Source organism: Patiria miniata, unplaced genomic scaffold, assembly GCF_015706575.1.
Source record: "Patiria miniata isolate m_02_andy unplaced genomic scaffold, ASM1570657v1 HiC_scaffold_29, whole genome shotgun sequence".
NCBI lineage: Eukaryota > Metazoa > Echinodermata > Asteroidea > Valvatida > Asterinidae > Patiria > Patiria miniata.
Genome location: NW_024037068.1, coordinates 18,490,711 through 18,518,549, shown reverse-complemented (window position 1 = coordinate 18,518,549; position 27,839 = coordinate 18,490,711). Strand labels below are relative to the sequence as shown.

Genomic DNA, 27,839 nt, shown 5'->3' with positions numbered 1-27,839 from the left:
AAAACAAAAAGGCCACATTCTTGATTAATCTAATCTATAGCGCCCTCAATATCCGGAATAATCAACCCTTAACTATACAATAATTCCTCATATACTTCCTCTAATAAAAGTTTGGATTAACAAAAATACACTGTAAACATTTCAACATTTTTACACACTGCATACAGGAAGTGCTTTTGTGCGCCATATTTCGCAAATCAAATTCTTATATCATTTTGACAGTTAAAACTAAACTATTCACCTTGCATACGAAATATTTGTTTTTATGTTGACAAATATATACATGTACATTCAATGCTTTCAGTAGTCATCAGCCGTGTTGACACTCTTAGTCTGATTAGGCTCAAGATATAAGTAGTCGTCCCTGTTTAGATCCGACATGACGAGGTAGCCCTAAAATAAGACAAAAAAATTAAATGAAGAAAAGGTCATAATTATACCAGTGCCTATGGGATTTCATACATTTTGAGAATTGTGAATTGTGTAATTGCTCACAATTTTTTATTATACCTTGATATGAACGAATTTGAGCACGTGATCACTCTGCACACACGCGGCCCCCACCTATGGCAGAAGCATTGTGCAAAGCTTTGCTACCCATGACTGATCACCTGAACAATAGCTAGCACAAGGTTTCCGCCATTGATGGGGGTCTTCCGTGATAGAATTGATAGCGTGCCGAATTTGTCTATGTATTGCACGTTTCTCGAACGGTGTTCAGTGTTACTTTAAATAATGAAAGGTTTGCGGAAACACCATGTGCGAATAATTTCTCAACTAAGAGAATGATTCTGAAAAGAACCAGAGGTATAAACTCGACGTTCCGGTCAGTATGCTCTGACGTCTTCTCCTGAAGAAATTATTCGCACATGGTGTTTCCGCAAACCTTTCATTATTTAGTATCTCCACCATGCAAAGCCTCAAATCTTACTTGTTACTTTAAAGTTGTAGCAATGAATGCACCAAAAACCTACTCACGCCTTTCCAAGTCATAAGCAAATTTTGCCCATTAACCCCGCCTTAATGCATGAGGTCTAGAGATACTCAGGCTTTTCCTATAGTAGTCATTCTAATTTCACCCTTTCATAAAAAAAATGATTCCAAGCGACCAAAATATCTTCAGTCTCCAAAATTGTGAGTTCAAAATGTTCAAAATGTCTGAGATTTGATAAACTTCGTCACAATTCACATCCTCACGAGGACTTTGCAGCATGTCCTTTTTTTCTGTTTTACTTTTGCATTTTTTTCTTGTTTGCTTCTTCAATTTGCCTGTTTGCCTTTTCGTGTTTGTTCGTTTGTCTGTTTTAAATGAACGGCAATGTCTTTTGGTCAGTTGTTTGGTGTAAACAGAGGTGAATGCATTATAATATACTTACACTAGCGTCTGCTAGCATGTTGTTTAGTAATTTACATATTTCAGTGAAGGTTGGTCTGTCCGCTGGATCTTTGTTCCAGCACCGCTTCATCATGTCATATCTATAGAAAAAGAATAAAACACGGCGACCATATTAGTATAATTATTCAATTCAGATAGGAATTGCAAGGAAACCCTAGTCCGAGTATCATCCGTTGTCCAATAGACCTTTTCCAATTGCTGCCATCTTGATTTTACCCATTCAAATCAAAGTAAACAAAGCGAGGCAAGGAGGAGAAATAGTCTGGTTCCTTTTTTGAACGAGCCATTATCATTCAGTACTGTTATTGGATACAGGCAACATGATAAAGGTCCATGGAGGCCTCTTTGTCTCCAGTCCAAGGACTGATATATCGAAGCATGCAAATCTATGCAACCCGCGCGCCAGCCAATCAGAGTCGACTTGACGTCATATCATACCGAAATTTGGACAAAGCTGTTGATTGGCAATTGAATGCCATGTTTTAGTAACACAACAACAAGCACGGAGAACCCGGCATTGTCTTTCAAAACGGGTTACCGAAGACCCGATATAGAAGGCGCCCGCTGAATGGTCAGAATCTCGAGGGCATGACGCAGTCTAGTTGCCTAATTTATCGCCCAATCAGTTCGGATATCATAGGCCCTTACTGCGTAAGGGGATATTCCATTGGCCACGCCGTTTAGTGCTCTACCACCTGAAAAGCAATCGACAGCCATGAGGGCGCATGGCCAACGCTGCGCACACATGGTGGCGTCCATGCTAGGAAAAGACATGAGTGTGAATGCACGGCAGCATTATAACTCCTAAAGCTAGCAGATGGAATGATTGGGGTTTTTTTTTCGTTTGACTTACATTTCTTCGCTGCAGCTTTCTGGTTTAGGCAGACGGTATCCGGCACTTATTTCGTCAATCACCTTCTTCGATGACATGCCCGGGTAGGGATGGGAACCTGCAACACAGGGGAAAACATATAAATGATAAAGATGATGTAAATATTCCCGTTTTACTCTTATGTTTCATTGAAAAAAAATCAATCCATTACGACACCATCTCTCAGAGATGTAGTCGAGTCCATCACAAGTCCAGTCTCAAGTACATATAATAATCACAATTCCACTCACAAGTAACACTGATTAACACTTACAACAGAATGCCTTTGTCGAAGCTCATTTGAATAGCTTGTGATTTGAATTTGAGATCCCGTGATGGATATGCAGGGACTTGTGGTAGACATCGATCCTGACCCTACAGATTTTCCACATAGGCCTATATACTACGATTGTGGGCACGTCTGACCTAGCGGTAGCGCACAGGCCTCTTGATCATGAGATTGTGGGTTCGAGCCCCGCCGTGGCCATGCTTGTTGTGCCTTTGAGTAAGGTGCTTTACCTCAATTGCTCCTCTCAACCCAGGTGTTAAATGGGTACCGGCACTATTCAATGCTGGGAAGGTACCAGACTCGCTGTGGAGGAGGTGGCGATTCCACCCACATCAGCAGCATCACATTAAGTCTGGCCCAATTGCTTTGAAAGAGAACTGAGAACACAGGTTCGCCCCTTACCTTTACCTTAAAGGGAATATACATCATTTGCTTTTGCTGTAATTTTCAGAAATGGATGGAATTGGGGGGTTGGAAATATATAGCAAATATCGTTACACTGACTTTTTTGAGGTTTTGGGTTCGAAAATGCTATAAAAACCAAGAAAAACAATCATTTTCCTGTAGTCTGGCTCCCTGACTCCATTTAAGAAGAAACAGAGCAGTTTACATATATTGGGGAATTGTAAGGTCAGGGAACCAGTCTAGCTGGCTTGTACCCGTTCATAGGTGTGTAACCGATTGCAAACAAGTGCGATGGTCAACTGGGGCCAGTATTTGGAAAAAAAAACAGTTTTTTCCAACGCTGATCGGCCGATCAGCGTTGGAAATTGCTACAAAAACACCACTTTTCTTGAAAATGACATTATACCAGGTGCCATGATTTTACAGGATGCTTTACACTGTCATTCAATAACAGTCAAGCAAGGTATTTCAAAATGATTTGGTAGTTTTATTTTTTGATGTTTGCAAATGTTGTATTTTCCCTTTAAACTACTCCATGCTTGTTTGTAACCAACAGCCAAATCCTAGACGGGTTGTCTCGGTAACGCAAGAAAGTACCAAAAGCTAGTCTTGCTTTCAAAGTGTAATTTTGAACGTAACAGACAGTTTTGATTTGAAGTTGGGTATGGCTATTTGAAGAGCTTCCTTTCTTTGAAACTTGGGGCTCATTTTCGTGGAGCACTAAAACATAGTGGCAATCAGGATTGTGTTTTTTGTGATAGGCCCAAAGTGGAATTAGATAATAAAGTCAGTTCCGTTATTGATAAGAGTACCTACCCAAAGTCACCAGTTCCCATAGCAACACAGCAAACCCCCAGACGTCACTCTTGCTGGTGTAGATGTTGTCCAGCAGCGACTCGGGCGCCATCCACCGGACTGGTACCCGGCCATGTGACTTCATCTCATACTGGCTCGAGTCCTGAATGTCCCGGGCGAGTCCGAAATCAGACACCTTGGCAACCAGGTCATCACCAAGGAGAATGTTGCGCGTGGCGAGGTCACGATGAATACACTGAGATTTTTTAAAAGGAAGACAAGTTCAATTTGCAATTTACTAAAGAAAACAATTGTCATATTTTAAAATTATCATAAATAGCCTAATTATAGTTCGGCACTCGGCAGTACCAGCTTCAACGCACGCAAGCACTATAGCATGTTTGTTTATCATGTAAACCGAGGATTTTCTCTTGTTCCTCTTTCATTTTCCTTTGTTTGTACTCTAACTTTTTCGCAACAGCTCTCATTGGTTTTGTTCACGTTTTTTAATCGAGGTCGTCCTCGAGTTGGTTCCTGTCCTGGATTCACCGATGATATTGTACGTGTGTGCCCTCGATTTACACCATAAACAAACGCATCCAAACACAGTTTGGCCGCGGATACTTGTTTTCATTTGCAAGTAGAAACTGCGCTTACCAAATCTGGGCTTATTTTCTATTCGGCGTGAAGTCAATACGGCCCGTGTTCCAGCAAAATGTCCTACTTCCCAGCGAATCAAAGCTTTCAATGTGTTTGCTGCAACTAATATAGCAACGATATATTTGAATGTAAGACACGTGATTGCAGAGTCATTAGATGTCCGATGCAGCTTGGTGTGTGTTTTTTTCCCGAGGACAATATTCAAAGCACAACAGCCAAACACTAACCGATTTGGAGGCCAGAAACTCCATTCCATCAGCGATCTGGATGGCGAAGGACAAGATCTCGTCGGGAAGGAGAAAATTCCTCTTCTCTTCCCGGAGTTCCTTGAGGGCGAAGTACTGCTCCTTGGACCCAGTCCGTATGTGCCGAAGGTAGGTCTGCAGGTTGCCGTTTGATAGATACTCCATGATCAGGTAGAACGGTTCTAAAGTGACCCAGATTCGTACATAAGTAGTTTACATTACACATTTGAATATGGTCCAAATACATGGCAACTGTTTGCTGTCTGTCAAAGTTAGGTTTTGTAGAAGTCGGTCGACTGCAAACAGCCGTCATTTGAGCTTGCTGACTGCAGGGTTTATTTGACAGGATGATTGACCCGGATTCGTGCATAAATATTTTATTTTGATGTGTTTTGGTAACAAGTGCGCAACACTATCATTTTTTAACACGGTCTCACGGTCGTACTGTAAACTGCAGTAAACGTTTGAAAGGGTCCAAATACACTCCAACTGTTTGCTGTCTGTCAAAGTTCGGTTGTGTAGTAGTCGAACGACTGCAAACAGCCGTCACTTGAGCTTGCTGACTGGTTTCCTTGACAGGAGGATTGGTTATCATTGCCCTGCGAGGATGCATGATAAACTCATTATAATAATTTTATGACACAACCATTATGGTTGTTGTCAGGGGCTGCTGTTTGGCTGGGATTTTCACGGTCGATTTTTGTTCAATTTACTTTGAAGGGGTATTCACAAAGGTAATTGGCTAGGTTTGAATGAAGAAACTTGTGAAATATATAATTCTTAAAAAGTTCATTCTCTTTTTATATACCTTTCTCTGTGCAGAAGCCCAGCATTGTGACCACGTTGGGATGACTGCCCAAGGTCAGGTACATACTCCTCTCCTTCTCAAAGTCACTCTTGTCTCCTTCCGACGCCGTGGCTGTCGAGATAAAAATGACAGATTAAATCAAAACGGATGCAGACACACATTTAAATAAAACTAATTGTTATACCTTTGTCTTGAATACTGTATTTTCATTGGCCTAGAACGATCACGTGTTAAGTTTATAAAAAGTAATGGCACGTGATACCCCACAGGGAGTGTGCTGTATGGTACGTACGGTGTGCAACGCTTGTATCGTTGGTACCCACGCCACTTTCACATGTTTTCACACATGAGTGGGAGCATCGAGCTGGCAGATGATCAACTGTTCCGAGCACGGTGCGCGACATGCATGTGAGTTCACGTTCGATTGTCATGAGTGTTGTGTTTACTGCTGTTTATTTTCGTGTTTCAAAGTGCAAAGAATCCAAGACAGAGGTATAACAAAACGATTGATGACTGCTGTGATGTGGGATATGACGTTTTGAACACCCGAGGGCGCATAGCACGTTACAAAGGAGAAGAAACAAACACATAATTATATACTTTTGAGCATCTTAACGGCAACTGTTGTCATGCATCCCTTCTTGATGATTCCATCGGCTTCGGCCCTGTGGACAGTCGCGAACGAGCCTGCTCCCAGCTGTTCCATCACGTGGAGCCACTCCCTCGGAAACTCTTTGGGCTTACTTCCCGGTTCGTAATTCAGCTCGTTGGGTCGTCTGGCCACCGGGGGTCTGTCCCCGTCATTAACACCGACGTAGGAGTTACTCCCCCTCTATGAAAACAAAATACGAATATTAAAATAATTGAAAAAGCACTACCAAGACAATATAATGAAAAAGTTATTAATGATAAAATTGATTAAAATTGATCTCACAAAAACGAAGGCATTTGAGATCGTGTACCCCAGACATGGCGGAAGTAGGGGGAGGCTTAATATAGGTCCATTTTGTAAGTCATCAAAATAATATTCCATGGAACTTATTCACGAGAAAGCCATTTTGGTCGGGTTCCCTGAATGTATTTTACTCATTGTGAACTATTGAATTTGATGGTGCCAGACTATTTATACATTCTAACCTCTCTTTCCTTTTTTGTGGCTTAAAACATTAGGGTATGTTTTATCACAAATTTAAAATTATTCATTAGAGCAGACAGGTATTATGTGTAATTATCATGTCATTGCTTTCATTTCTCTTTCCAAGTTCAAAAAATGAAGATTTTACCTCACTTTCAATTCAATATGAACAAGGCCCATAGTTCAGAGTATTTGAAATTAAAGGCTTCCTACAGTAAATATTGATCAAACTATTTCCAAATCAGTCAATATTGGCAATGGTTTACCACATTACGGCCGCCCAGTTCCAGTTCCCCGTTCACTCTGTTTCTGCGGAGCCTCTTCATGGCAAGACGCCTCCTCAACAGCAGAAGAACAATGACGATTATGAGCAGTAGGATTACTACGACGGCAACAACGGCGACAATTATAGTCACGTTTGATGCAGGACCTATAAGAAGAAAATAGAAATGCACTTCGAATGTCAATTGGCGTGTCATCTATCATACCGACAAGAAGAATAATGTATGCATTTCTACTTTTATGGTCACCAAGGGCGGATCCAGGCGGGGGGCCAAAGGGGCCAGCCCCCCCCCCCAAACGAAACCAATTTTTTTTTGTTTATGTGACATCGCAATAAAGGCAGGCAATGAGTACACCACCATCTTTTCCTCAAAAAAACATTGGTTAAAATGGTCAGAAATTGCCTCAGATCGCACCACAGAGCATCTAGAATCCAAGCGGGCCCCGAACCCCACGCCGTAATTTTTTTGACCCACCTTTTTGGGGGACCAAATTTTTTTTTGGCCCCCCAAAAAATTGTGTTCTGGATCTGCCCTTGATGGTCACCCCATTGTACTGCTTTTTGATATACCTGTCTTATGCAGGACCCACATTGCTGCCGTTTTAACTGTCTACAAGATAAAGGTTAGGACAACAAAAAGTACATCAGTGCCTTCACAAAATTTGTTTATTGTTTGGATTATATCAATACGCATGGTGAAGACATAAATAGGGATCTTTCTTGCCAAACCTTGCATCAATTAAAGGAGATGTTTTTAGTTAGCTTGTTTAATGTACAAATGTGTTCATGGGCTTGCACCTAGCAGACTATGTGATGATATTGAAATGTATTTTGCTAGACACGGTATTAACATAAGAAATGCTGATTCCTTAAATGTACAGGGTGAGTAAAAAGAAAAAAACGAAACCCAAATGTCGGGACTGTTGTTTTATTGACGTTCTGCATGTAGCACTTTCAAAATCTAGGATATGAAAGCCCAATTCATAAGCTCTCTTTTAGTACATGTACAAGAATCATTCAAATCACTCATGTATTTTTCAAGTTACGGATTTTTTAAACGCAACCACTGTTATAAAGTTCTGTCCACGGATCACAAAAAAGTGTGCGTTCTTTCAGCAAAACGAAAACAACTTACACACACCCATATGTGATTTGTTTTCGTTTTGCTAAAAGAACACTGAACTATTAGTGATCATTGGACAGAACCTTAAAACGGTGGTTGTGTTTGAAATTCTGTAACTTAAAATGTACTTGAGTGTTTTGAATGATTTTTATACTAAAAGAATTGAATTGGGCTTTTATATCCTAGATTTTGAAAGCACTACATGCAGAACTTCACTAAAACAATGGTCCCAACATTTTGGTTTCTTTGTTTTTGACTCACCCTGTAGTTTGTCCTAAACCAAAAGTGGAATGTTTTAAACAATCATATAAGTATGCAGGTACTAAAATTTGGAACAATATTCAGTAAACAAATCAGAATGCTCCCTCTGTTGATAATTACTCTCTTTTTTGTGTATAAGAAGCCGCCATGTTTTAAGTAATCGATTTTGTCTTCTTTTGTCGTCATTGTTTGATTAAAAACGAATGCTTAGGCATCCGTGGCCACAGATACACAATCAAAGTGTCACTTGAAAGAGGACACATTGGCGTTTTACATGATATCTATTTTATTTGAAAATATTTAATTGATTTGTTTTGGTAAGTTACAGTTACATTTTAGTTTCTTTTTTTATACAGCGTGTAGACTGAAATTCATTCAATACAATAGATCGAGGTTTTATAAGAGTCTCAACAGCAGTGTTTTTTTTTGTTTTGTTTTTGGTGCAGAGTATTTGAATATAGAGTGATTCTCACTCAAAATCGTCCACAGTCCCTAGCTTAATTGATATCGCCGTTTGCAAGTTAACCACGCCCCTTAGACAACCCTATGGAGTTTTTGTACACTATGTTTTGTTGTACAAAAATGCCATAGGGTTGTCTAAGGGGCGTGGCTAACTCGCAAACGGCGATAGGTCAATGGTTTAGGATCTTACCGTTTTGGCACCTGGAGCCCGTATAACTGTTGACGCACTCACACACTCCAGATGCTTCGCAATGTCCACCATTCTGGCAGTCGCTGTCAGTCGCACAGGCTGTTAATAATTGATAGAATGATCAATTAAAGGGAATATACATCATTTGCTTTTGCTGTAATTTTCAGAAATGGATGGAATTGGGGGGTTGGAAATATATAGCAAATTTAGTTACACTGACTTTTTTTTTTAGGTTTTGGGTTCAAAAATGCTATAAAAACCAAGAAAACAATCATTTTCCTGTAGTCTGGTTCCCTGACTCCATTGAAGAAGTAACAGAGCAGTTTAAATACATTGGGGAATTGTAAGGTCAGGGAACCAGTCTGGCTGGCTTGTACCCGTTCATAGTGTGTGTAATCGATTGCAAACAATCGCGATGGTCAATTGGGGCCAGTATTTGAAAAAAAGCCAGTTTTTCCAACGCTGATCGGCCGATCAGCGTTGGAAATTGATACAAAAATAGCACTTTTCTTGAAAATGACAGTATACCAGGTGCCATGATTTTACAGGATGCTTTACACTGTCATTCACTAACAGTCCAGCAAGGTATTTCAAAATGATTTGGTAGTTTTATTTTTGATGTTTGCAAATGCTGTATTTTCGCTTTAACAATATCCAATCGTTGATATCGATGGCAAAGTCATTCGAAACATTGCAGAGGTACATTTTGATGAATGGAAGTCGTTGGTCTGAATCAGACCAGTAAATGACTTATTACAAAAAAAATGAACATAAAACGATGGCTGGTAAACCTTGACCTAGGATTGTAGGTTTTCCAGGGGAAAAGGTTAAGTGGTTATTAAGGTACTCGAGAAAACTTTTAGGCAATTTCATTCACAAGCCACAGTCTGCCCCTGAGATTGTTACAAAGAGTACATTAGGCTGGCACTCTGGGACCTGCAATCAATAAAGATTACTCGAAAACAAAAATACTTAACCACATCATCATTTCATAAACAAGCCCAATATCTACAGACTATTTCAAATTGATTACGAAGCATGTCCGTGAAAACCTTAGCGTATTTCCAGTTTTTTTTACAAAATGTTTAGGATAATATTGTGTGAAGATGTTATTATCTGTATAGTAGTTTAACTTCGCTCTAACCACTACGTTACATTTCACTTTGTTATACAAAATAACTCTTCCCGTGTATCGTTTAAATGAAAGCCCCCCCCCCAAAAAAAAAATAATTCTTTACCAATCTCGCAATTGGGCCCTTCATGGTTGGCTACGCACTCGCAAGTTCCATCTGCATTACAAGTGCCTCCGTTCAAACAATCCATGTTTGCTGTGCAAGGCTCTGAAAGAAAAACATGCACCAAGAAAAAAACGATAAGTCAATATTTGTTCCAATGGATACATTTCATGTTTGTTTTTGTTTTTGGTTATTTAATTTTCTTTTTGTGCTATTTTTATATTTGATTTTATGTTTATATTTTGTAGCTGTTTCGGTGTACACACCGCCGAAACAGCTCTTGTTTTCCTTAAAGTTTTTTTTTCTTTTTCTTTCCTTTCAGATTGCTATCCCTACGCTTTGTACATGATTTTCTTCTACCCATACACCTGGGTACTTTCGTAAGTCCAATCAACTTCACATTTGGCAGACACTTTGACAACCACCCGAAGATGGAAGCCGAAGATTTTCGTCACGATGACGTCAGTCGGTGTCAAGTCACGTTACATTAAAGGTGCATTTTCCATTGACCTCAAAGCCACTAGAGTTTGCTTGGACTGTGGTGGAGAGGTCTTAAAGTTAATTTCCAACAGAGACAACTAACTGCACGCTGTACTTGGAGAATGGTTTGCCCATTCAAGGCTGATGTGACGTCACTTTCACTTGGGTTTTCTTTACTTTGGCCTTAATCATTTATGTTTCATGGACTATAGTCCAATTGCCTTGAATTTGTGTGAGCACACTTTTAGTCAGGGAGTTCTTTGGAGTTCTTCGAGTCGTTTGTCTTTCCAAAGGTATCTGCTGGTATGGACCATCTGTTGGTTGTTCAGTTGAAAAAAAACCGTGAACCTATGTATACGGGTGTGTTACAGACGTAAATCCAACTGAATTCAATCATTTCAAACATCTGAAACAGCTTGTGTTTGTTCACAAACAATTTTCTAGTTCTTTTTCTTCAACTATGCACAACTGAAAAATAAGACTGGTTTTAAACAGTTCAACTAAAAATCAATTTATTTTCTTGTTCAAGGTGATTCTTGCGCAGTATTATCTCTGTTATGTACAATGTTTTCGGTGCTGATGCTTCAGTATTGCTTCCTCTCAATAAGTTCACAAATGGGTGTCATCGTCTTTTTGTCCCCTTCATAGTTGTCATTTCGTCAATGTCGTTTATGTCATCAATCTCGTGTGTGGTTGTCAATATCTTTAAAATGGTCTGGTTGATCATCCTGCCCCACATATTACTGTTTAATTACGTTTCACTCATGCCCATGACCGTATTACCGCTTTTTTGGTTCTTGGACGTCGCTAATGTCACAGATATTGCTCCATGGCATTGTCAATTTTCGTTGTAACTGACTGTTATTTGTTGGGGTTAAAAATTTACCTACCCAATGCACACTTGGTCCCGCTGAAGCCATCTGGGCACATACATGCACCCGCAGCCGAGCAGGTTCCCCCGTTCATACACGGAGATGCAAGCGAACAAACTGGCAGAAATTAAAGAGAGCAATTGTGTCTTTATTAAAGGTATATAGCTTCATTTGCATTTATCCCAATGGTCGCCTTATTAGAAAGCAAAGATCGTATTGGTACCAAACACCCCACCCCCCCCCCCCATGTTTCGGCCTTGCTTGCTGTCGTTAATAGAAGAACGCAGGAAAAGGACGTGATGTTTCCAACGATCAGTCATTTGACTGATATTTGGAATTAAAGAGTTACAAGTCAAAACCTCGGCCTATGATGAACAATCCATATATACAATTTCAAATTTTAGTACAAGGATAATCAATGTGGACATTTGAGATGCCCTTTCTTATTCTGCATTGTATGTTATTGCCACGCTGGATACCTCCAGACGGCTTGCATAAGCAAAGACTAGACAAGTCTAGTAAAGCTGGGCCCAGAGCCATTTGGTCTTAGAAGTCAATGTAATAACGTGAGTCAAATTTGTAGGTCAAGGTGGTACTTATGCAAGTCTAATTCACATGTGACCGTCAGTTAGTGAGTCAGTGAGGTAGGTATAAAGAGCAGTAGGCTGGCCCTCTGGGACCAGCAACAATAGACCATCATCGTGTTGCGGCCATCTGGGTTGTTTTCCCATTTAAATCAACGCAACCAAAGCGAGGCTGGAAGGACAAATAGTCTGGTTCCTTTTTGCACCAAAATAGTATCATTCAGTATTGTTAGTGGATACAGGGAACATGACTGAAATGGTGGCAGCATGATAAAGGTCTATAATTTCACCAGCTGATGGAATGGGTAAAGTCTTTTGGGCGGGGATAAGAGGAAATGGGGGGGGGAACAACTCACCTCTTTCGCACAGAACTCCGACGTATGGGTTGACACAGTCACAGGTCCCGGCCCTACACGTACCGCCATTACGACAAGTATTAACGCCTGAGCATATATCTGGGTAAAACAAAAACAAGAAGATACAAAAGTACAAGCAGATTCAGACTTTAATAGCAGGACCTCGGATGTTGATGCGTTATTTTAAATTGACAAACAATAATCATCAGATGTTATACACTAATCCGATTTTGAAACTACAGGGAAGGTTCTGGTGACCATTATGCGTCCATGCCCGAGAGTCCATCACACAGCTCTGAACACGTCACCTAAGATGACTTTGGGAGGAAACACGCAAGTGAGCTTTGAAGTGTCGAAGAATTGGCAGAAATCCAGTCAAGTTATCTCCAAAAGTTGCGAACTTCGCATAATGACGGGTACCCATAACAGACAGTCCCCCTTACAATGTGGGCATCCCTGAGCCCCCCCCCCTCCCCCTCGCCGCCCGCCCCCTCTCCAGTTGAAAATAAAGCGAAACATTGAATAGAGGCATTACCGTATAATTCGCAGAGAGGTCCTACGTAGTTGTCCGGGCACTCACACATGAAGCCCTGATTTGGCCCCATCCGAGGCATACATGTGCCCCCGTTGAGGCAGAGTCCATCCACCTGCCCACATAATTCGCCAAAAGCTGACCGGTAAAAAAAGGTCGAAAAGGACGAACAAATGTCATTAAAAACACAGAGGCATTGTTATCAGTCTTGTTGGACGAACACAGCAAGAAAGCGCAAAATTTGGCTTCAAGTTTATTCAAAACTATTGTGTGTCCCAAAAGTGTTTTAGTCTCTATTTAATTTCAGGTTTTACCCAATGACCGACACAATTATTATTTCATTAATGTTCATCTTTGTACGAGTGCTTCGAGTTTCACTAGTCCACATATATTTTAGATTTTCGAAAGTGAGAGGTCAATTTTTGGCACGATATTTCTCTTTCAAGTCTTTCGAATCTCTGTTTCTATCAATGGGCCTTATTCACGAGTTGGCCATTTCTGTCGAGTTCCCTGAATGTATTTCATTAATCGTTGTGTATTTCATTAAACTGTTGAATGGGATGGCACCAGACTATTTATGCAGGCACAATGCAGCCTTATTTTACTGTCATTTTTTTTTAATATGGCTTTGAACATTAGGGAATGTTTAATGACAAACTTAAAATTATTCATTGAAGCGGACTGGAATTTATGATTAATTAACTTACTTTCATTTCTCTTCGCAAGTTCCTAAAATTTAAGATTTTACCTAACTTTCAATTCAATATGGCCGACTCGTGAATAAGGCCCATTGAGATGCTAGTGGCAAGTTTCCAAATGCCTTTTCCATGGGTACTTTTCTAATAAAAATGTATGTTTAAAACATTTTATTTAAAAAAATCCGACTTTTACAAGCTTATTTCCTCAGGCTTTACTCGCATTATTAACTGGTGGCCTTGCCTCCCATACGTGTTCACTTACGAGTTTGGCATAGTGGACCAGCGAACCCATCCGGGCATAACACGCATTCAGAGTCCAGAGCCGATGACGTTGATGAGTAATTCATGCATTCTCCGCCATTACAATCCGCGTCTACTTCGCACACTATAATTTATAGAAAAGAACTTGTTTTAAATGGAATGCATACGAAAGGTGGAACGCCTGGTAATCCGTTATTAAAGTGGAAATTGTGGTTAATTGCTGCTGTTATTGTCGTTACAGTTGGTGTTGTTGCACTTGTTAACGTTGCCCAATCAGATTTCGTTGTTGTTGTTGTTGTCGTTGTTGTTGTTGTTTTTTTATGATCGTCATTGCTTTTGATGTTATTGTTGCATGATGCTTGTGTACGGTTGTTGTTGTAATTGAGGGCTGGATCTAATTCCCCCGCCACTACCCTTTGGTTTTGTAATCGTTCTTGTTTGTTTCTTTGCTTTTCTTTCGAACAGAAAACCGCGTGGTCTCTCCAAACTTGGTATGATCATCAACCCTTATACGGAGATGCTTATATAAGTGTGACATCATGATGACGTTATCATAATATCAAACTACAAGTTCAAAAAGCACCTGAACACTAACCATCTGTTTCGCAGAAATACCCTGTGAATCCATCGAGGCATGCACAGACGACATCTTCTGCTATGCCCGGGCAGACTCCACCATTCATACACATTGACGGCTCGCACCTTTCCTCGCCGGTTACTGTAATGATGAGAAAATCGGAAATTTGGGGGTTGAATCATGAATTGTCACATCTTAACGTGAGCAACAGCGGCGGCGGAACGGTTTTCAAAGGGGGGGGGGGGGGCAGCATCAAAATGGGATGAGTCCTCAGTGAAAAGCAACTTCCGATGTGCAGCAGCGTATCCAGCATTTTGGGTTTTTTTTGTTTTTTTTTGGGGGGGGGGGGTGGGGGGCACATCCGTGCTGAAAAGTCGACACGTTTTTCACTGGACACTTGGCCTCCGTAAAATCAGATGGGTGTGTGTGTGGGGGGGGGGGGGGCGGCGCTGGTACCATCTTCCTAAATAGGGGGTGCTCTTCAAAACCGGCCATTACACAAACGTAATGGCCGGTGTGCCAACTTTTAGGGCGCACTGTAAGGGCTGGGGCTTATTTTTCGTATTCCTCGTTCATATCACAACTCTCTATAACATTTTGGGAACGATTACTGAAAAAAATATCCGAAATGTTATGGCAAGTTCTGTTTTCATCTGGAGGGGGCACATTTATGTCCACACAAGGGGCACTTGGGTATATCGGGGAATGGGAGGGGCCTGTCCCCCCCCCCTCCGGTTCCGCCGCCCCTGGTGAGAAATAAAAAGAGGATATAAAGCCCGAAGGAGAAAGCGACAGCGCATCAATGTTTTCATGCGATTATTTAATCCTTTAAAGTTTATTCACTAGTGTGCTTGTTATTGATTAAACGAGGCTATTATACTGACACATCCGTGCGTGGGGCGCGTGATATTCGTAAAAGTATCTTTACTTATACACAAATTGCATTTCTGCTAGAGCTGTGCAATACATAATGAAGTTTAAAGGGAATATACATCATTTGCTTTTGCTGTAATTTTCAGAAATGGGGGGTTGGAAATATATAGCAAATATAGTTACACTGACTTTTTTGAGGTTTTGGGTTCGAAAATGCTATAAAAAAACAAGAAAAACAATCATTTTCCTGTAGTCTGGTTCCCTGACTCCATTTAAAAAGAAACAGAGCAGTTTACATACATTGGGGAATTGTAAGGTCAGGTCAGGGAACAAGTCTAGCCGGCTTGTACCCGTTTATAGGTGTGTAATCGATTGCAAACAAGTGCGATGGTCAATTGGGGCCAGTATTTGAAAAAAAAGCCAGTTTTTTTTCCAACGCTGGCCGGCCGACCAGCGTTGGAAATTGATACAAAAATACCACTTTTCTTGAAACTAACAGTATACCAGGTGCCATGATTTTACAGGATGCTTTACACTGTCATTCACTAACAGTCCAGCAAGGTATTTCAAAAGATTTGGTAGTTTTATTTTTTGATATTTGCAAATGTTGTATTTTCCCTTCAATTATCACCGTCATTATCATCATCATCACCATCATATAGCCGAGAGCCTTTTTGCCCGTAGACGCTTCGAATAGTCTGTGACAGACGATATTAAATTTGGGTTCTCTGCAGTGCAATGGCCTTTAGTTCATCAACTGAGAGGCCTCTCCATATCATTAAGTTGGCTACCCAGCTAGCAGGAGGTTGGCTGTGTCCTCTCCTGGTGTGCACCGGGAGCGCCGCGATCACTGCAGCTGGGAGACCGCCGCATCGCACGGCGAGCATGATGATCGCACCAGCTCGACTTGCGCGCAAATAGTGTGTCACAGGAAAAAGGTTCAGCGACCTCCTGTGTGTCGTTCTAAACAGTGCCGTCCCGGGGGGGGGGGGGGGGAGGGGGGCATTTAGGCACCCCCCCCCCCCAGGTTGTCTTTTTTTAAAATTTATTTTTTAATCCCACCATTTGATCTTGGTGATATGTGTATGCGGCATATTTTCAAGTAGTATAGGCCTAATCGGGGTGTAGGCCTAAGAGGCACCACCAACGTTAAACGCCCCCCACCCCAAAAAAACCACATTTTTTTCTGCGGCCAAAAATTTGTGGGCAAGATTTTTGAAAATAAATTAACTTCAAAAACTTGAAAACAAAACAATTGTGAGCCTCCTCCCCCCCCCCCCCCCAGCCAAATCCTGGGTGCGCCACTGATACTAGATCCTCGTTTGTTACCATGATGATAACGTCAAAACACAACATTGCCGAAAAAGTGACTTGCGGTGTTGTGATGGCATGATTTCGGCAAACTTGTGTCAAAAATTATAGAATTTAAAATCAAATAAAAAAACTTGACCGGTATTTTGGCGAGTAATTTCATACTCACGTGTTATTTCGCAGTAGAACCCAGCGAAGCCGTCCGGACACACACAGCTGAGTGGATCATCGTCACATGTCCCGCCATTCAAACACCAGCGAGGAGAGCAAGTCCCTTGCACACTCACTGTTGGTTGGGAAAACACGCGTCAATGCATATCAGGAATAATTGGATAGATTAATCAGCCTTTTCACCAACACAAAAATGTAATTATTTTTGTATGCACAAAGACCGGTTCATTCTCAGCGCGAAAGCGAATGTGAACACAAATTTGTGACGTCAGGGCAAGTATTCGCGCTGCGATCTCGAAAAAAGTTGAGCACATTTCAACTCAAGCGAATTTTGCAGCGAATATTTCAAGACTTCAAATTCGTTTCGCATTTCGCGTGGGGAACCGGCCTTAAGGCAAGACGCGAAAGCGGGCCGTTGAAAATGTACAGGGTACAAACATTCTGGTCATTTTCTCTCAATTTGTCCAAGAGTTCTCACTTTTTTTCTTCAGTAAAAGTCCCTAAAATCATCACACACATTACTTGATGGCCTAAGTAGGTTGTTTGTTGTTGTTGTTGTTGTTGTTGTTGTTGTTGTTTGGGGGAAGGTCACATAATGAACAATAAATATGACCTGTCATGATGGCATAATGAGGAATAACGCCCACATTGACTTTTCAAGTAATGCACATCACGATAAAGTGCAAATTGTTGGCTTTCCAATGGTACCAAATTTATTTGTGTAGCTTAATTTATTCCAAAGATATCACGCAGGAACTTCAACGATGTCCTGCCAAGTTTTCTCTAACCTCATTTCATCAGCAGTGAAAAACTTGCTTCAGTTTTTCCACTTTTGTGGGTATTTTTTTTTCCAACAAAAACGTATAGTGTGAATCTTGGATACCTTGGGTACTCAAAAAATACAAAACAATCAATATCGATTTCACGATTTTTCTACTAACTAACCAACTTCCGGCGTCGGTTACCCGAAACAAGGTTTTGGGGGACATTCCTCATTTTGCCTCCGTAGGTAAATGTAATCACTTTTGTCCTATGCGCACGAAGGCAAAGAAAATAAGCAGGGCTGCTTTCCGCTTGAGTGAAAAAAACCTGTTCACCATCCATTAATTAAGTACGAGCCGAATCGCGGTGCTGATTCGCGTGCTGAATCACGGGCTGCGGGCCTCAAAAATGTTTCTCCTGAAGTAAATGTCGTCAAATCTGGACTTATTTAGGGGCAACTTAATACCGAATTGGGCAACAAACGGAACACATTCCAATGCGTATTCATCGAATTCCATGAATTCATCGAATTCCAATTTCTGACTTAGAAGACTAACACTAGCAGCAGCTGTGGGTTTGCGCATTTTCCCCAAAATACTTTCAAATTAATTTTCTCACAATTAGCTAGTCATAAGGCCAAAAAAAGTCTCCGGTTTCTGGTATGCGCGCGCGTCGCCGTAGCCATGCGCGTCGGCAAAATGAAAAGGTTTTTTTTTTCAATAAAAGATGATGTCTCAAAACCGCCAAACTCACTGGTTTGACTAGAATCCTGCTGCTGCACAATTTTAACGTGTTTTTAGATTGGGTTATGGTCGAGAATAAGCTTTATGTGGCCTCTCTAGACTCCCATAAATTTGCACTAAGTTTAGTCGGGCACCATTTGCAGTCATCAGCCGACATTTGAAGCAAAAAAATCAGGTAAGAAAAAAAAAGCCGCGTCGCCGCACCACTTTTTGGGCAAGCTCCATACCAGAAACCGGAGATTTAAAAAAAAAATTTGGCCTAAACTGACTACACACTCAAACCGTCGCTATGCCATTCGTTTTCCTTGCAGATCCGACGACAGTGCACAGACACTCCAGACCGGGTAAAACAAAATGAGCATGACCTTAATAACTCCAATGGGCCAGGAAGGAAACCGGAGGTATTCAATGGCCTCGGTAGAAAGACATATCTCCCACTCTCTCTGGGACTAAATTTCATCGGAGGTAGTACGGTTGGAATGTGTCTTTGCTTTTGGCGATGGGTGTCATGCATTGTATGTATACCTTGAATATTCAGTTGAGAGGCCAAAGTACAAACATTATAGTCAAGGCGCGTTCCACCTGGTCGCCTTGGCCCGTATTCGTCGCCCTATGGAATGATTTCTAACGTAACCGCTGCAAGAAACATTCATGATTCATGAAATGTTAACTTGATATTATTCACGCAAAATTGATAAAACAAGATATCATTTGGTGTTGGGTAAAAGCAAATTTCATTCAGTACGACCTTTCACATCTGGCATTTCGCTATCATTCCTCGTTAACGTTGGTTTCACATCGCGTACTTTGGTTGAAACATTGGTTTGAAATTACTTCATTGGGTTGATTTGGTTAGAAATTGTCCAACTATTGGGGAAAAATTGCCCAAGAGTTTAACCTGTTGGTATGTTGACCAGCACTGGTTCATATCAACCAATTTTGCCCAACGTTTTAACAGTGATGTAAGAAAAGTGTGTCTTGTTGCACAATGTGAAAATAAGCAGGACCAATTTTCTTGAAATCATAGTTGACCGTTAAATGTGATAATAGACTTCATAAACGTTGATGAAAAGCCAGTGACCAATTCATGAGAACATACAAGACACCATTGTTGTTGAAGTATAGTTGACCATTAATTGATTGAGTAAAATGTTCCATGTATTGGTCAAAGCCAACATGCCACGTAATTGTGTAAGATAATTTGACCAATAAAATGGAAATTATTACTTGACAAACTAATTGGGAAAGGCTGTCTGATCATCAGCTGGTCATCTTTATTTCTTCTGGTCAAAGTGGCCTTGCGTTTTTCTGGATTGATTTTTATAAGAAATCAGTGTACAAAAATAATTGCAAATCCTAGACCTTTTTTTGCATGTTAATTTTCCCATTCAAGGGTTCCAGACGCGCGCCACCAGGGGTCAACGTTCAGGCTCTATATCCAAGGACGCTGGCGACCTCTATTTTCTTTGACCTCTCATTGGACACAGCGTATAAATGTTACTCATCCGGTATATAACCCAGATTCCAACTTCCGTGTGCATCGAACGTGGCAGTAAACTACCCAGAATGCACTGCGACGTCGGTGTAACCTTCACCAAATCGTGTGGAGAAGATAAGAGGGCGGTGGGTGCGAATTGCCCAATTCTTCGTCAAATTCAAAATAGTACATGGCTCACAAAACTTTCGCCCTTCGTACAATCCGAGTGCATACTTGATGCATAATCGCGAAATCAAGTGTTCAAAATGCAATGCATATTAATTATCAACTCATAGTTAAACATGTTTAATAAGCAAGAGTTCTAATAATAAAACCTATATTGTACTCGGAAATACTCGGGCGTTATCCGATTGTCGACCAAACGAATTCGGCAAACTTTCCACATTTTCGGAAAAAGGAGAAATTCCTCCCGTTTTTGTCACATTTCTAATACAATGTATTACTGACGGCTACCTAACCTAAGATTCATCAGGAATAGTCAGAATATTGTGGTCTGGGAACCAGACTAGCCTCCATCAAAAACAAAGCTCCCAGTTTGTTCCGCAGTTAAAGGTCACGCGCAATTCTTTAAACGTCCTTCAATGTGCTCAAGGTGTTAAGCCTTGAGCACAAGGCTTTATCTCAAGAAGTTAACCATGATTTGATTTCTTTGAAGTGAAATTGTGTGCACGATCACCCATGTGCTTGAATATATCATTATTCCAAGAATGAAAGGTTATCTTGTTAAGAGGTGTTATGTCACGCCCTTGCGAGTATTTACTGATCGACAATTAATGTTCCTGAAAATATCGCCTGCAGACCAATAAACTGATCGACGAAGAAGCATATTTTGAATTTAACCCCACATCTCTAAAGACCTTTTATTTGGGGTACCAGGTACATCAGCGAGGGCGTCCTTTAGCATCACTAGACAAATAGCTTTCGTGTGTCTTTAGGGTTCTGAAAAGAACCGAGGGAAACGCGAAGTTTGAAAGGTATACTCTGTCCTTCGTCGACTTTGATAAAGAACAGTGAATTACGGTGTTCTACACATTTGCCGTGGTACATGGGTTCGAACCCTCACGGGAAATATGGTGCTTGTGTTCTTGGGCAAGAAAATCTACTAAAACTGCCTCTCTCCAACCAGGAGTATAAATCTAATAAGCACAAATACCCCTCTCGCAATAATAATAATAATAAGTAATAGAGAAATTTATAAAGCGCAGACAATCGCAGAAAAATCCACCTCAAGGCGCTTAAACAAAGAATAAACAGGAGTATAAATCTAATTAGCACAAATACCCCTCTCGCAATAATAATAATAAGAAGAACAATAATAATAGAGAAATTTATAAAGCGCAGACGATCGCAGAAAAGGCGCTTAAACAAAGAATAAACATACAAACTGTATTATTTAAATTAAAAAAACTAATTCCGATAGAACCTTAAGACAAAACAAAAACAATTCAAAGAGCTGCACGGGGGCCTTCAATCTAAAATTTAAAAAGCGATTTACAACACTCAAGCAAACATACTAGATAAAAACAGGAATAAAAAGGTATTTGCCAATAAAATACAACGATCAAACCTTTGTACATGGAAAACACCAATACTACTACTAATTCACTGCATTAAAATACTGTTTAAAAAGATGAGTCTTGTGCTCCTCTCGAGTTGGGAAATTGGCCATCAAAAACAATAGTACTCCTCTCGGGTTAACTTCTCAAGATGGAAAGTTGCACCTCGGAAGCCCCGCTCGCAACATTAAAAATTGTGCCCCCTCTCAACATGGAAAACTGGCCCCTAAAATATAATGGTGCTCCTTATGCGAATAAAATGGTCAATGGACGAGCCATCAAAAGCAACAGTGCCCCTCTCGCGATAAAAACATGGTATCTCCCTACATAACTAGGTCTCGGGTATTACTGAAACACAAAGAGCAAGATGGACAACGGATTCATAATTTATTCCTCGTCATAATAGGTTTATAGCGAAATGAACGGAACCATACTTTTCCTCCACTTTCACACCAACGGAAGGTGCCCCTTTTTTTGAGCAAGTGCTATTTTTGGTGTTGCTTCCCCCCCCCCCTCCAGTTTGAAAAGCCGCCGCCCATGCATGTTGCCACCCTGTTGTAACAAAATATTACAGCGCGGGTGATGTGTGTTTTGCAATATGTGCAATTTTCACGAAGAGCCACATATCTTTGTTACATTTTCAGCTGACGCGCGCCTATGGGAGCATACCTGCAAATAAACTCCCATAGACACTAGTGCTAAATGTCCATACTTCAAAATTCTTTTAAAAATACTCAAAACTCTCACAGGTATTCAAGCTGCACAGAAAAATGATGATCAATGTGTCATCTTTCATTTTCTTTTCAATTTATGGTGGGTTGACCATTGACTTTTCGAGATATTTTCACGCAAAGAAGACGACCCCTATTTTCCCCAAAGCGGAAAAGTAGCCATCTTGAAAAACGATCCCTCTACAACATGGCAAAATAGCGCCACTTTCGAGCCCAATAGCATCCAAAATGCTCAGAATTGGAAGCCCCAAGTCCGGGCCAGAGGTTCACTACCGTATCTCTTCAATTCCCCAATTTTACGGCGCTCAGAACTCTCTAATATAGAATATTTTGAGGGTATAACTTTTATTCATGAGCTTGACGGATCGATTTACCGGTGTGTACCCCTATGGGAATACACATTGAACAGAAAGGGCCAATAATATGTCGGAAACCTGAATTTGCGTTTTCACGAAGAGCCACATATCTGTAATAATTAATTTTCACTAATTAACTGCTGAATTAAGTCTTATTACTGGGTTCATGTAAAAATTCAGCTCACACAGAATAGTGTGATGGTTTCCTTGCTTCACAAAGTTGTTGCAAAGTGGTATTTTTTGCAGTTTTAAAATATGAGAAACTTCTTTTGCGATTATCTCGAAAACGCTTTTTCTTCAAAATCGACATATGTGGCTCTTCGTGAAAACGGTGACGATTTGTGGACCACTAAAATCGCACAACTCTTCCGCTATTGTAGGGGGCCTCCGCAAATGTATAGAAAGCCCAGATCGATTACTTTAATATTATTGTGTATTTACCAATCCCGCACGGTTTCAATTCTGTCACGATGGCCCCCTTTCAATGGCGCAAACAAAGCATTTTGCTAGCTTTTGTGCAGACAAACAGTCGCGGGCAGATTTGGTTTTGTACAATAACGTCCACAATAATGGTGTTGATCACCAGGGGGCCTAGTTTAATTGTGAGTGTACATGCAACGATATACTTGAAAACAATTCAACTTGAACATCAAATACATGTATATGATCCGTGTACCTGCTTTGCCCTATTACGCTGTGTGCATTTTGTTGGCGCACCGTGTACATGTGTACTACTACTCAGTACTACGGTGATTTCTTGTTTCCACACGATAGCCCTGACCTCATGTCACACGTTTTGTGTTTGATTTCCTTTGTGCTAAGGCCTTGCCGAGGTCATTGCATTTCCATGCCATATAGATGCCTGTTTGTAACTTTGTGAGTCGTGTCAAATCGTAGGCGTAGACTGTCGTTATTTTCATGAATAAATTTCAATCTGAACGGCAGATATAATAACCTATTGGCGAAGGTATAGGGAAAGTGCATTGATAAACCCACACGAACAACTTTTATAAAACCGTTGTCGTGATTCGATAAAACTTTAACGTATAGAAAGAAGTGTGTGTGGGTCGTGAATATAAAATTGTTTATATATTTGCGCGTGAAACATGCGTTCACCTACACTACCATTGAATTCGACATCAAATATTTAAGGTATAGCACTTTAAATGACTAACTACAGTGAAAGTATTAAGCTGTCGTAGCTATACAACTTCTTCATCAGATGCAACTACACCATGCATTGACATGTGAACAACAATATGATGGAATTGTGCGCTCAGTACATAATAATTCTAACGAATTAATGCCATGTTTTATGCACGACGACGATCTGTTCAAGCTAACAAAAGACCCAGAACTTCCGAAGTGTCATAGAGGATTCCGTTCAAAATACTGACGAGATATGTCCTGCCAGTCAAAACGATGACTTAAGCTCCTACTGTCGATTTTTGATCTTGTAACATCATGAGAATTTATTTTCTGTGCTCGCTGGTTTTATTTTTTTGGGGGGGGGAGGTGAAACTTTCACGTAGCTAGATAAATTTAAAACATTCATTCAATTTAATTGATTTTCGAGTCTTAATTATTTTAATAATTTCAGACTGACACAGTGACCACACCATTTCTTTGTCTTCACATCATTTTGTCATTTTTTTTTTACTATTGATATATACCAGTGAAAAAAATAATTAAGGTCAATTGTAATTTAACATCATTTTGCAATTATCCAAAAGCAAATTGATACTAGCAGCAAACCTGTGATCACAGATAGTACTGGTAGTTTCGTACCAGGATAAATTGTGCAAAAAATCCATTTTGCCTTTCGCCATTTCAAAAACTGGGCAATCTCCTTACATATGGTATCATCTTTTGTGAATTATTTTGTCTCGGTAAACGATTTATAGTCGATTTGCTCTCACGGACACAAGGATGTCAGAAACTTTGCCGATATCTAGAAAGATTCTTGAAATATAGATTGAGGATTTATCTTCAAGTTGGCACTATATGTTCGTGCAACGTGCAAAGGTTTATGCACCATCTGGTAAGGGACATTCTCATCATGGCCTTCAGAACATATTGACCGAAAAGTAAAATCCCATGAACATTTTTCCACATCACATATACTTCATCCGCACATACATTCAAAGTTTCTTGAGTTAATAAAAGAAAACTCATATGAAAACGTAAATCATTTTATAAACTATTAAAAGTGGAATGGAAGAGTGCACTTACCTAAACCGATGAATGAAAACACTACTATAATTGCATAAAGTGAATGGGCCATCCTCCAAAAAACAAACACCCAGAAACTTTTACAGCTGACGCAGAAAGTCTGGTGCACTCAATCGTGAACCCTAGTAGCTCTCCAGTCAATTGTAATCCAGTGCGTTCGTGAATAGTGTTCACTGTGAAATGCAGGTTGTCAGTTGGGTGCGGTGTGCGCTACTCTAAAACCGGACGAATGTCAATCCTTGAAAATGGAGTAGTCCAGTAGCTACCGTCCAGTACGCGGAGGTATGGTCAACACATCGGGAAGGAAGTTCACACAGCTTTGAGCCAAGTCGTGTTGCAATATCTCTGGAAAATCTGCACAAACAAAATTCACTCTTATGGGTACACTTTTCCTGTCCGCCAAACGTGTTTCCGGTCTCACTGTGAAACCACAGAACTATATAGTAACTATTTGCCAGTCTTCATGCAAAACACCCTCATTCACAAACGTGACTCGTGTTCAGAGCGATTCCCGTTTATCAAGGCCGTTTCTTTGCTGACGTCACGCGTTGGCCATTGTTGGCCCAAATCTGACCTTCTTTGTATGACAAGCTGTAGTATTAAGCGGTCTCGCCGTTTGTGAGACACAAAACAGCGCCTGGATTTACTACCCCGTTCATAATAATAGGCGTGTAACCTAAGCCAAGTACACTATTCATTTTATGGGAGGGGAGTATTTCTGAAGACTTGCATGAGTCAGGCATATCGGCACTTTTATCAAACATGCAAAGTCATGCCGCGTTTGACACTCTTCATGCATGGCGTCAGAGTGACGTCATCTCGCTGGTTTTCTGAGAAACAGCAATACTTGGAAATCGAAAATTCAATATAAAAAGGCACTATATACTGCTAAATTCCGATGAACATTATTCTTTAAAAATAGTTGACTAATAATACCCTTCCACCCCAAAATTGACATCATTCCAATCAGATCACCAGACAGACGACACAGTTCTGAATTGTTTTTATAAAAGTTTTTAATGTCGGATATCCATCCACGTGACTTGTACATTTATTATAGAAAAAGATGCTTGTAATCTATTCACCATCGTTTTTCTTTTCACTAAACTTCGGGTTTTTATTTTTTTCATTTTAGTCTATCATGTAGTATAGGTTTTCTCGGTCAATTTCGGCAAATGAGCAGCCAATTTAATTTTCGTGCGTTCGAATTGAAGCTATTTTGCCTCTCCAGTTGTTACTGCGTTTCAAATTCAGAATTCGGCCATTCAATTTCGTTTTGAGGCATTCAAATTCCTTTAGCACTGTGTTCAATTTAGCATATCGTCATTCTTTTTCGTGACACACAATCATCATTCAATTTAGCAAAGCTGGTTCGACTGGAGATTTTACTGATTTAATTTTTTTCAATTTCGTAAAGAGGCAATCAATTTCGCTTAAAGAGAATTCAAATAAGTACGACTAAAGAAATACGAATAAACAGATAAACTGTACTAGGCAACTGTTTCGTATCTTCACTTTAATTCAGGCAAACCTTGTTTTCTTTATTTATGCTTCCAGTAGACTTTACATGGAGCCAATGAGGTTTTTTCTTCTTCTTTGTTTTCTTCTTCATTCTTTTTTTTTTGGGGGGGGGGATCTTTATTGGTTAACTGACCAAGACCTAATTTTGTATTGTGTTTGAATGGGGTGTTTCTTTATGTTTTTCCTGGTTTTTTATTGTTTACGTTTCTTCCTCAACCATCAATCTGTTGGCGTGCCAGACATCTTGGCATATATGTTTGGGTATGGTTGTACCACTGCATGCACTTCACTTGGGTGATGACATCAACGCTCTGGATGGCTGCTTGTTGAAGGAGATCGCACCTCCACTGCTGCATGTTCATTCCTGCTTGCTGGGCAGCCTGTCTGTCTCCGACACGTTGTTGCCACTCAGGTAACCCAAGGATGCGTTTAACTGCAGCCTTGAATGCAGAGTGTGCCATCTCCGTGCTGTTCAGGAATGGGGAGTAGGGAGGGAGGCGCTTCAGCTGGATCATTGGGCTGGCACCTTCAGGGAGTTGGGCTCGCACATGAGGCCTCGCATTGTCGTATATGAGGTAAATGGGTTCGTCGTCTGGGAAAACTGCATCACACTCTTGAATTGTGTCCGCAAGAAACTCCTCGAATCTCTCTCGCGTCACAGTTTTGAATGCGATTCGGTGGTGCACCAAGCCTACTTCACTAGAAACAGCGAAGGTGACATTGCAATTTCTCCCTCGTTGTCTCGACGACTCGTCTTGCAGCGATCCCTCGTGGAGCTCTACCCTGGGAGCGTCGAGTCCAGACGTTATAACCTGTCTCGTCAATGAAGACTAGATGCGCCAGAACACCATGCTGCAGGAACCACTCACCATACTGGACGCGTTGATTAAGAACTTCAGGGGAATTTCTTGCATCAGGGACGTCCTCCACTAGTTTCAGTGTAATCATCATCCCATCCAAGGCCCTGGCTATGGTGGCAGTAGAAACCTGGGGCTTCTCTGGCAGATGCTCACTCAAACTAGCCTTCATTTGTTGAAGTGTCAAGACGGGATTAGCGTCAAGGATGCCTTGCAGATGGTTTCGCATGTCATCATCCATCTTGCTGTGGGTTGCTCCTCCTCTTGCCAGCGTCTCTCACCTTCCAGTCCTCAAATATGTTGCAACAATTGATCTGGCTGTGGACTTGTTGATGTTCAAATTGACCGCAAGCTGAAGGTAGTCTTGCTCGTTTCCCTCGCGAGCTCGAAGGCCTCAATCAACCTTTCTCGATCTACCTGGGCCACTCTAGCGTAGCGACCACGAGCTGCCATTTCTAGAAATATGCGTGTAAAACTGTAGCGAAAGCTCGTCTTCGAAGTACATCGGCAAAGTGACTCAAGTGCCAAAAAGTGAACCGTATTTATGCCTTCAACATTCTTAAGGAAACAAAAATTTAACAAAGCGTTTTTTAGATTGCCCAAATTCCAGAAATGACTGCCCAAAAATGAATTTGAATGACTAAACACACGCCTCAAAAAGCTCCTGCGAATTTGAATGCTGCTTTGTTGAATTGTTAAATTGCATGATT

General features: G+C 40.7%; 1 protein-coding gene across 1 annotated transcript; it reads right to left on the bottom strand.

Moving 5' to 3' along the window:
- Positions 1-260: 260 nt before the first annotated feature.
- LOC119735717 (fibroblast growth factor receptor 3-like) lies at positions 261-25,328 on the bottom strand. Its single transcript, XM_038209614.1, has 17 exons — positions 24,752-25,328; positions 16,872-16,988; positions 14,537-14,659; positions 13,943-14,065; positions 12,986-13,120; positions 12,451-12,549; positions 11,529-11,627; positions 10,162-10,263; positions 8,924-9,022; positions 6,871-7,034; positions 6,070-6,301; positions 5,470-5,580; positions 4,644-4,843; positions 3,778-4,012; positions 2,250-2,346; positions 1,377-1,476; positions 261-393 (listed from the first exon to the last, which is right to left on the bottom strand). The coding sequence occupies exons 1-17, from the start codon at positions 24,801-24,803 to the stop codon at positions 301-303; spliced, it is 2,181 nt and encodes a 726-aa protein (XP_038065542.1). The 5' UTR covers positions 24,804-25,328; the 3' UTR covers positions 261-300.
- Positions 25,329-27,839: the final 2,511 nt, after the last annotated feature.

Excerpts from the sequence above, each read along its gene's own strand:
- LOC119735717 (XM_038209614.1), bottom strand. The coding sequence starts at position 24,803 with ATGGCCCATTCACTTTATGCAATTATAGTAGTGTTTTCATTCATCGGT. Across the intron at positions 10,264-11,528 it reads CGGGACCAAGTGTGCATTGG|AGCCTTGCACAGCAAACATG; the intron begins GTAGGTAAATTT and ends TTTTTCTTTCAG. Across the intron at positions 7,035-8,923 it reads GGGCTCCAGGTGCCAAAACG|GTCCTGCATCAAACGTGACT; the intron begins GTAAGATCCTAA and ends TTCTTCTTATAG.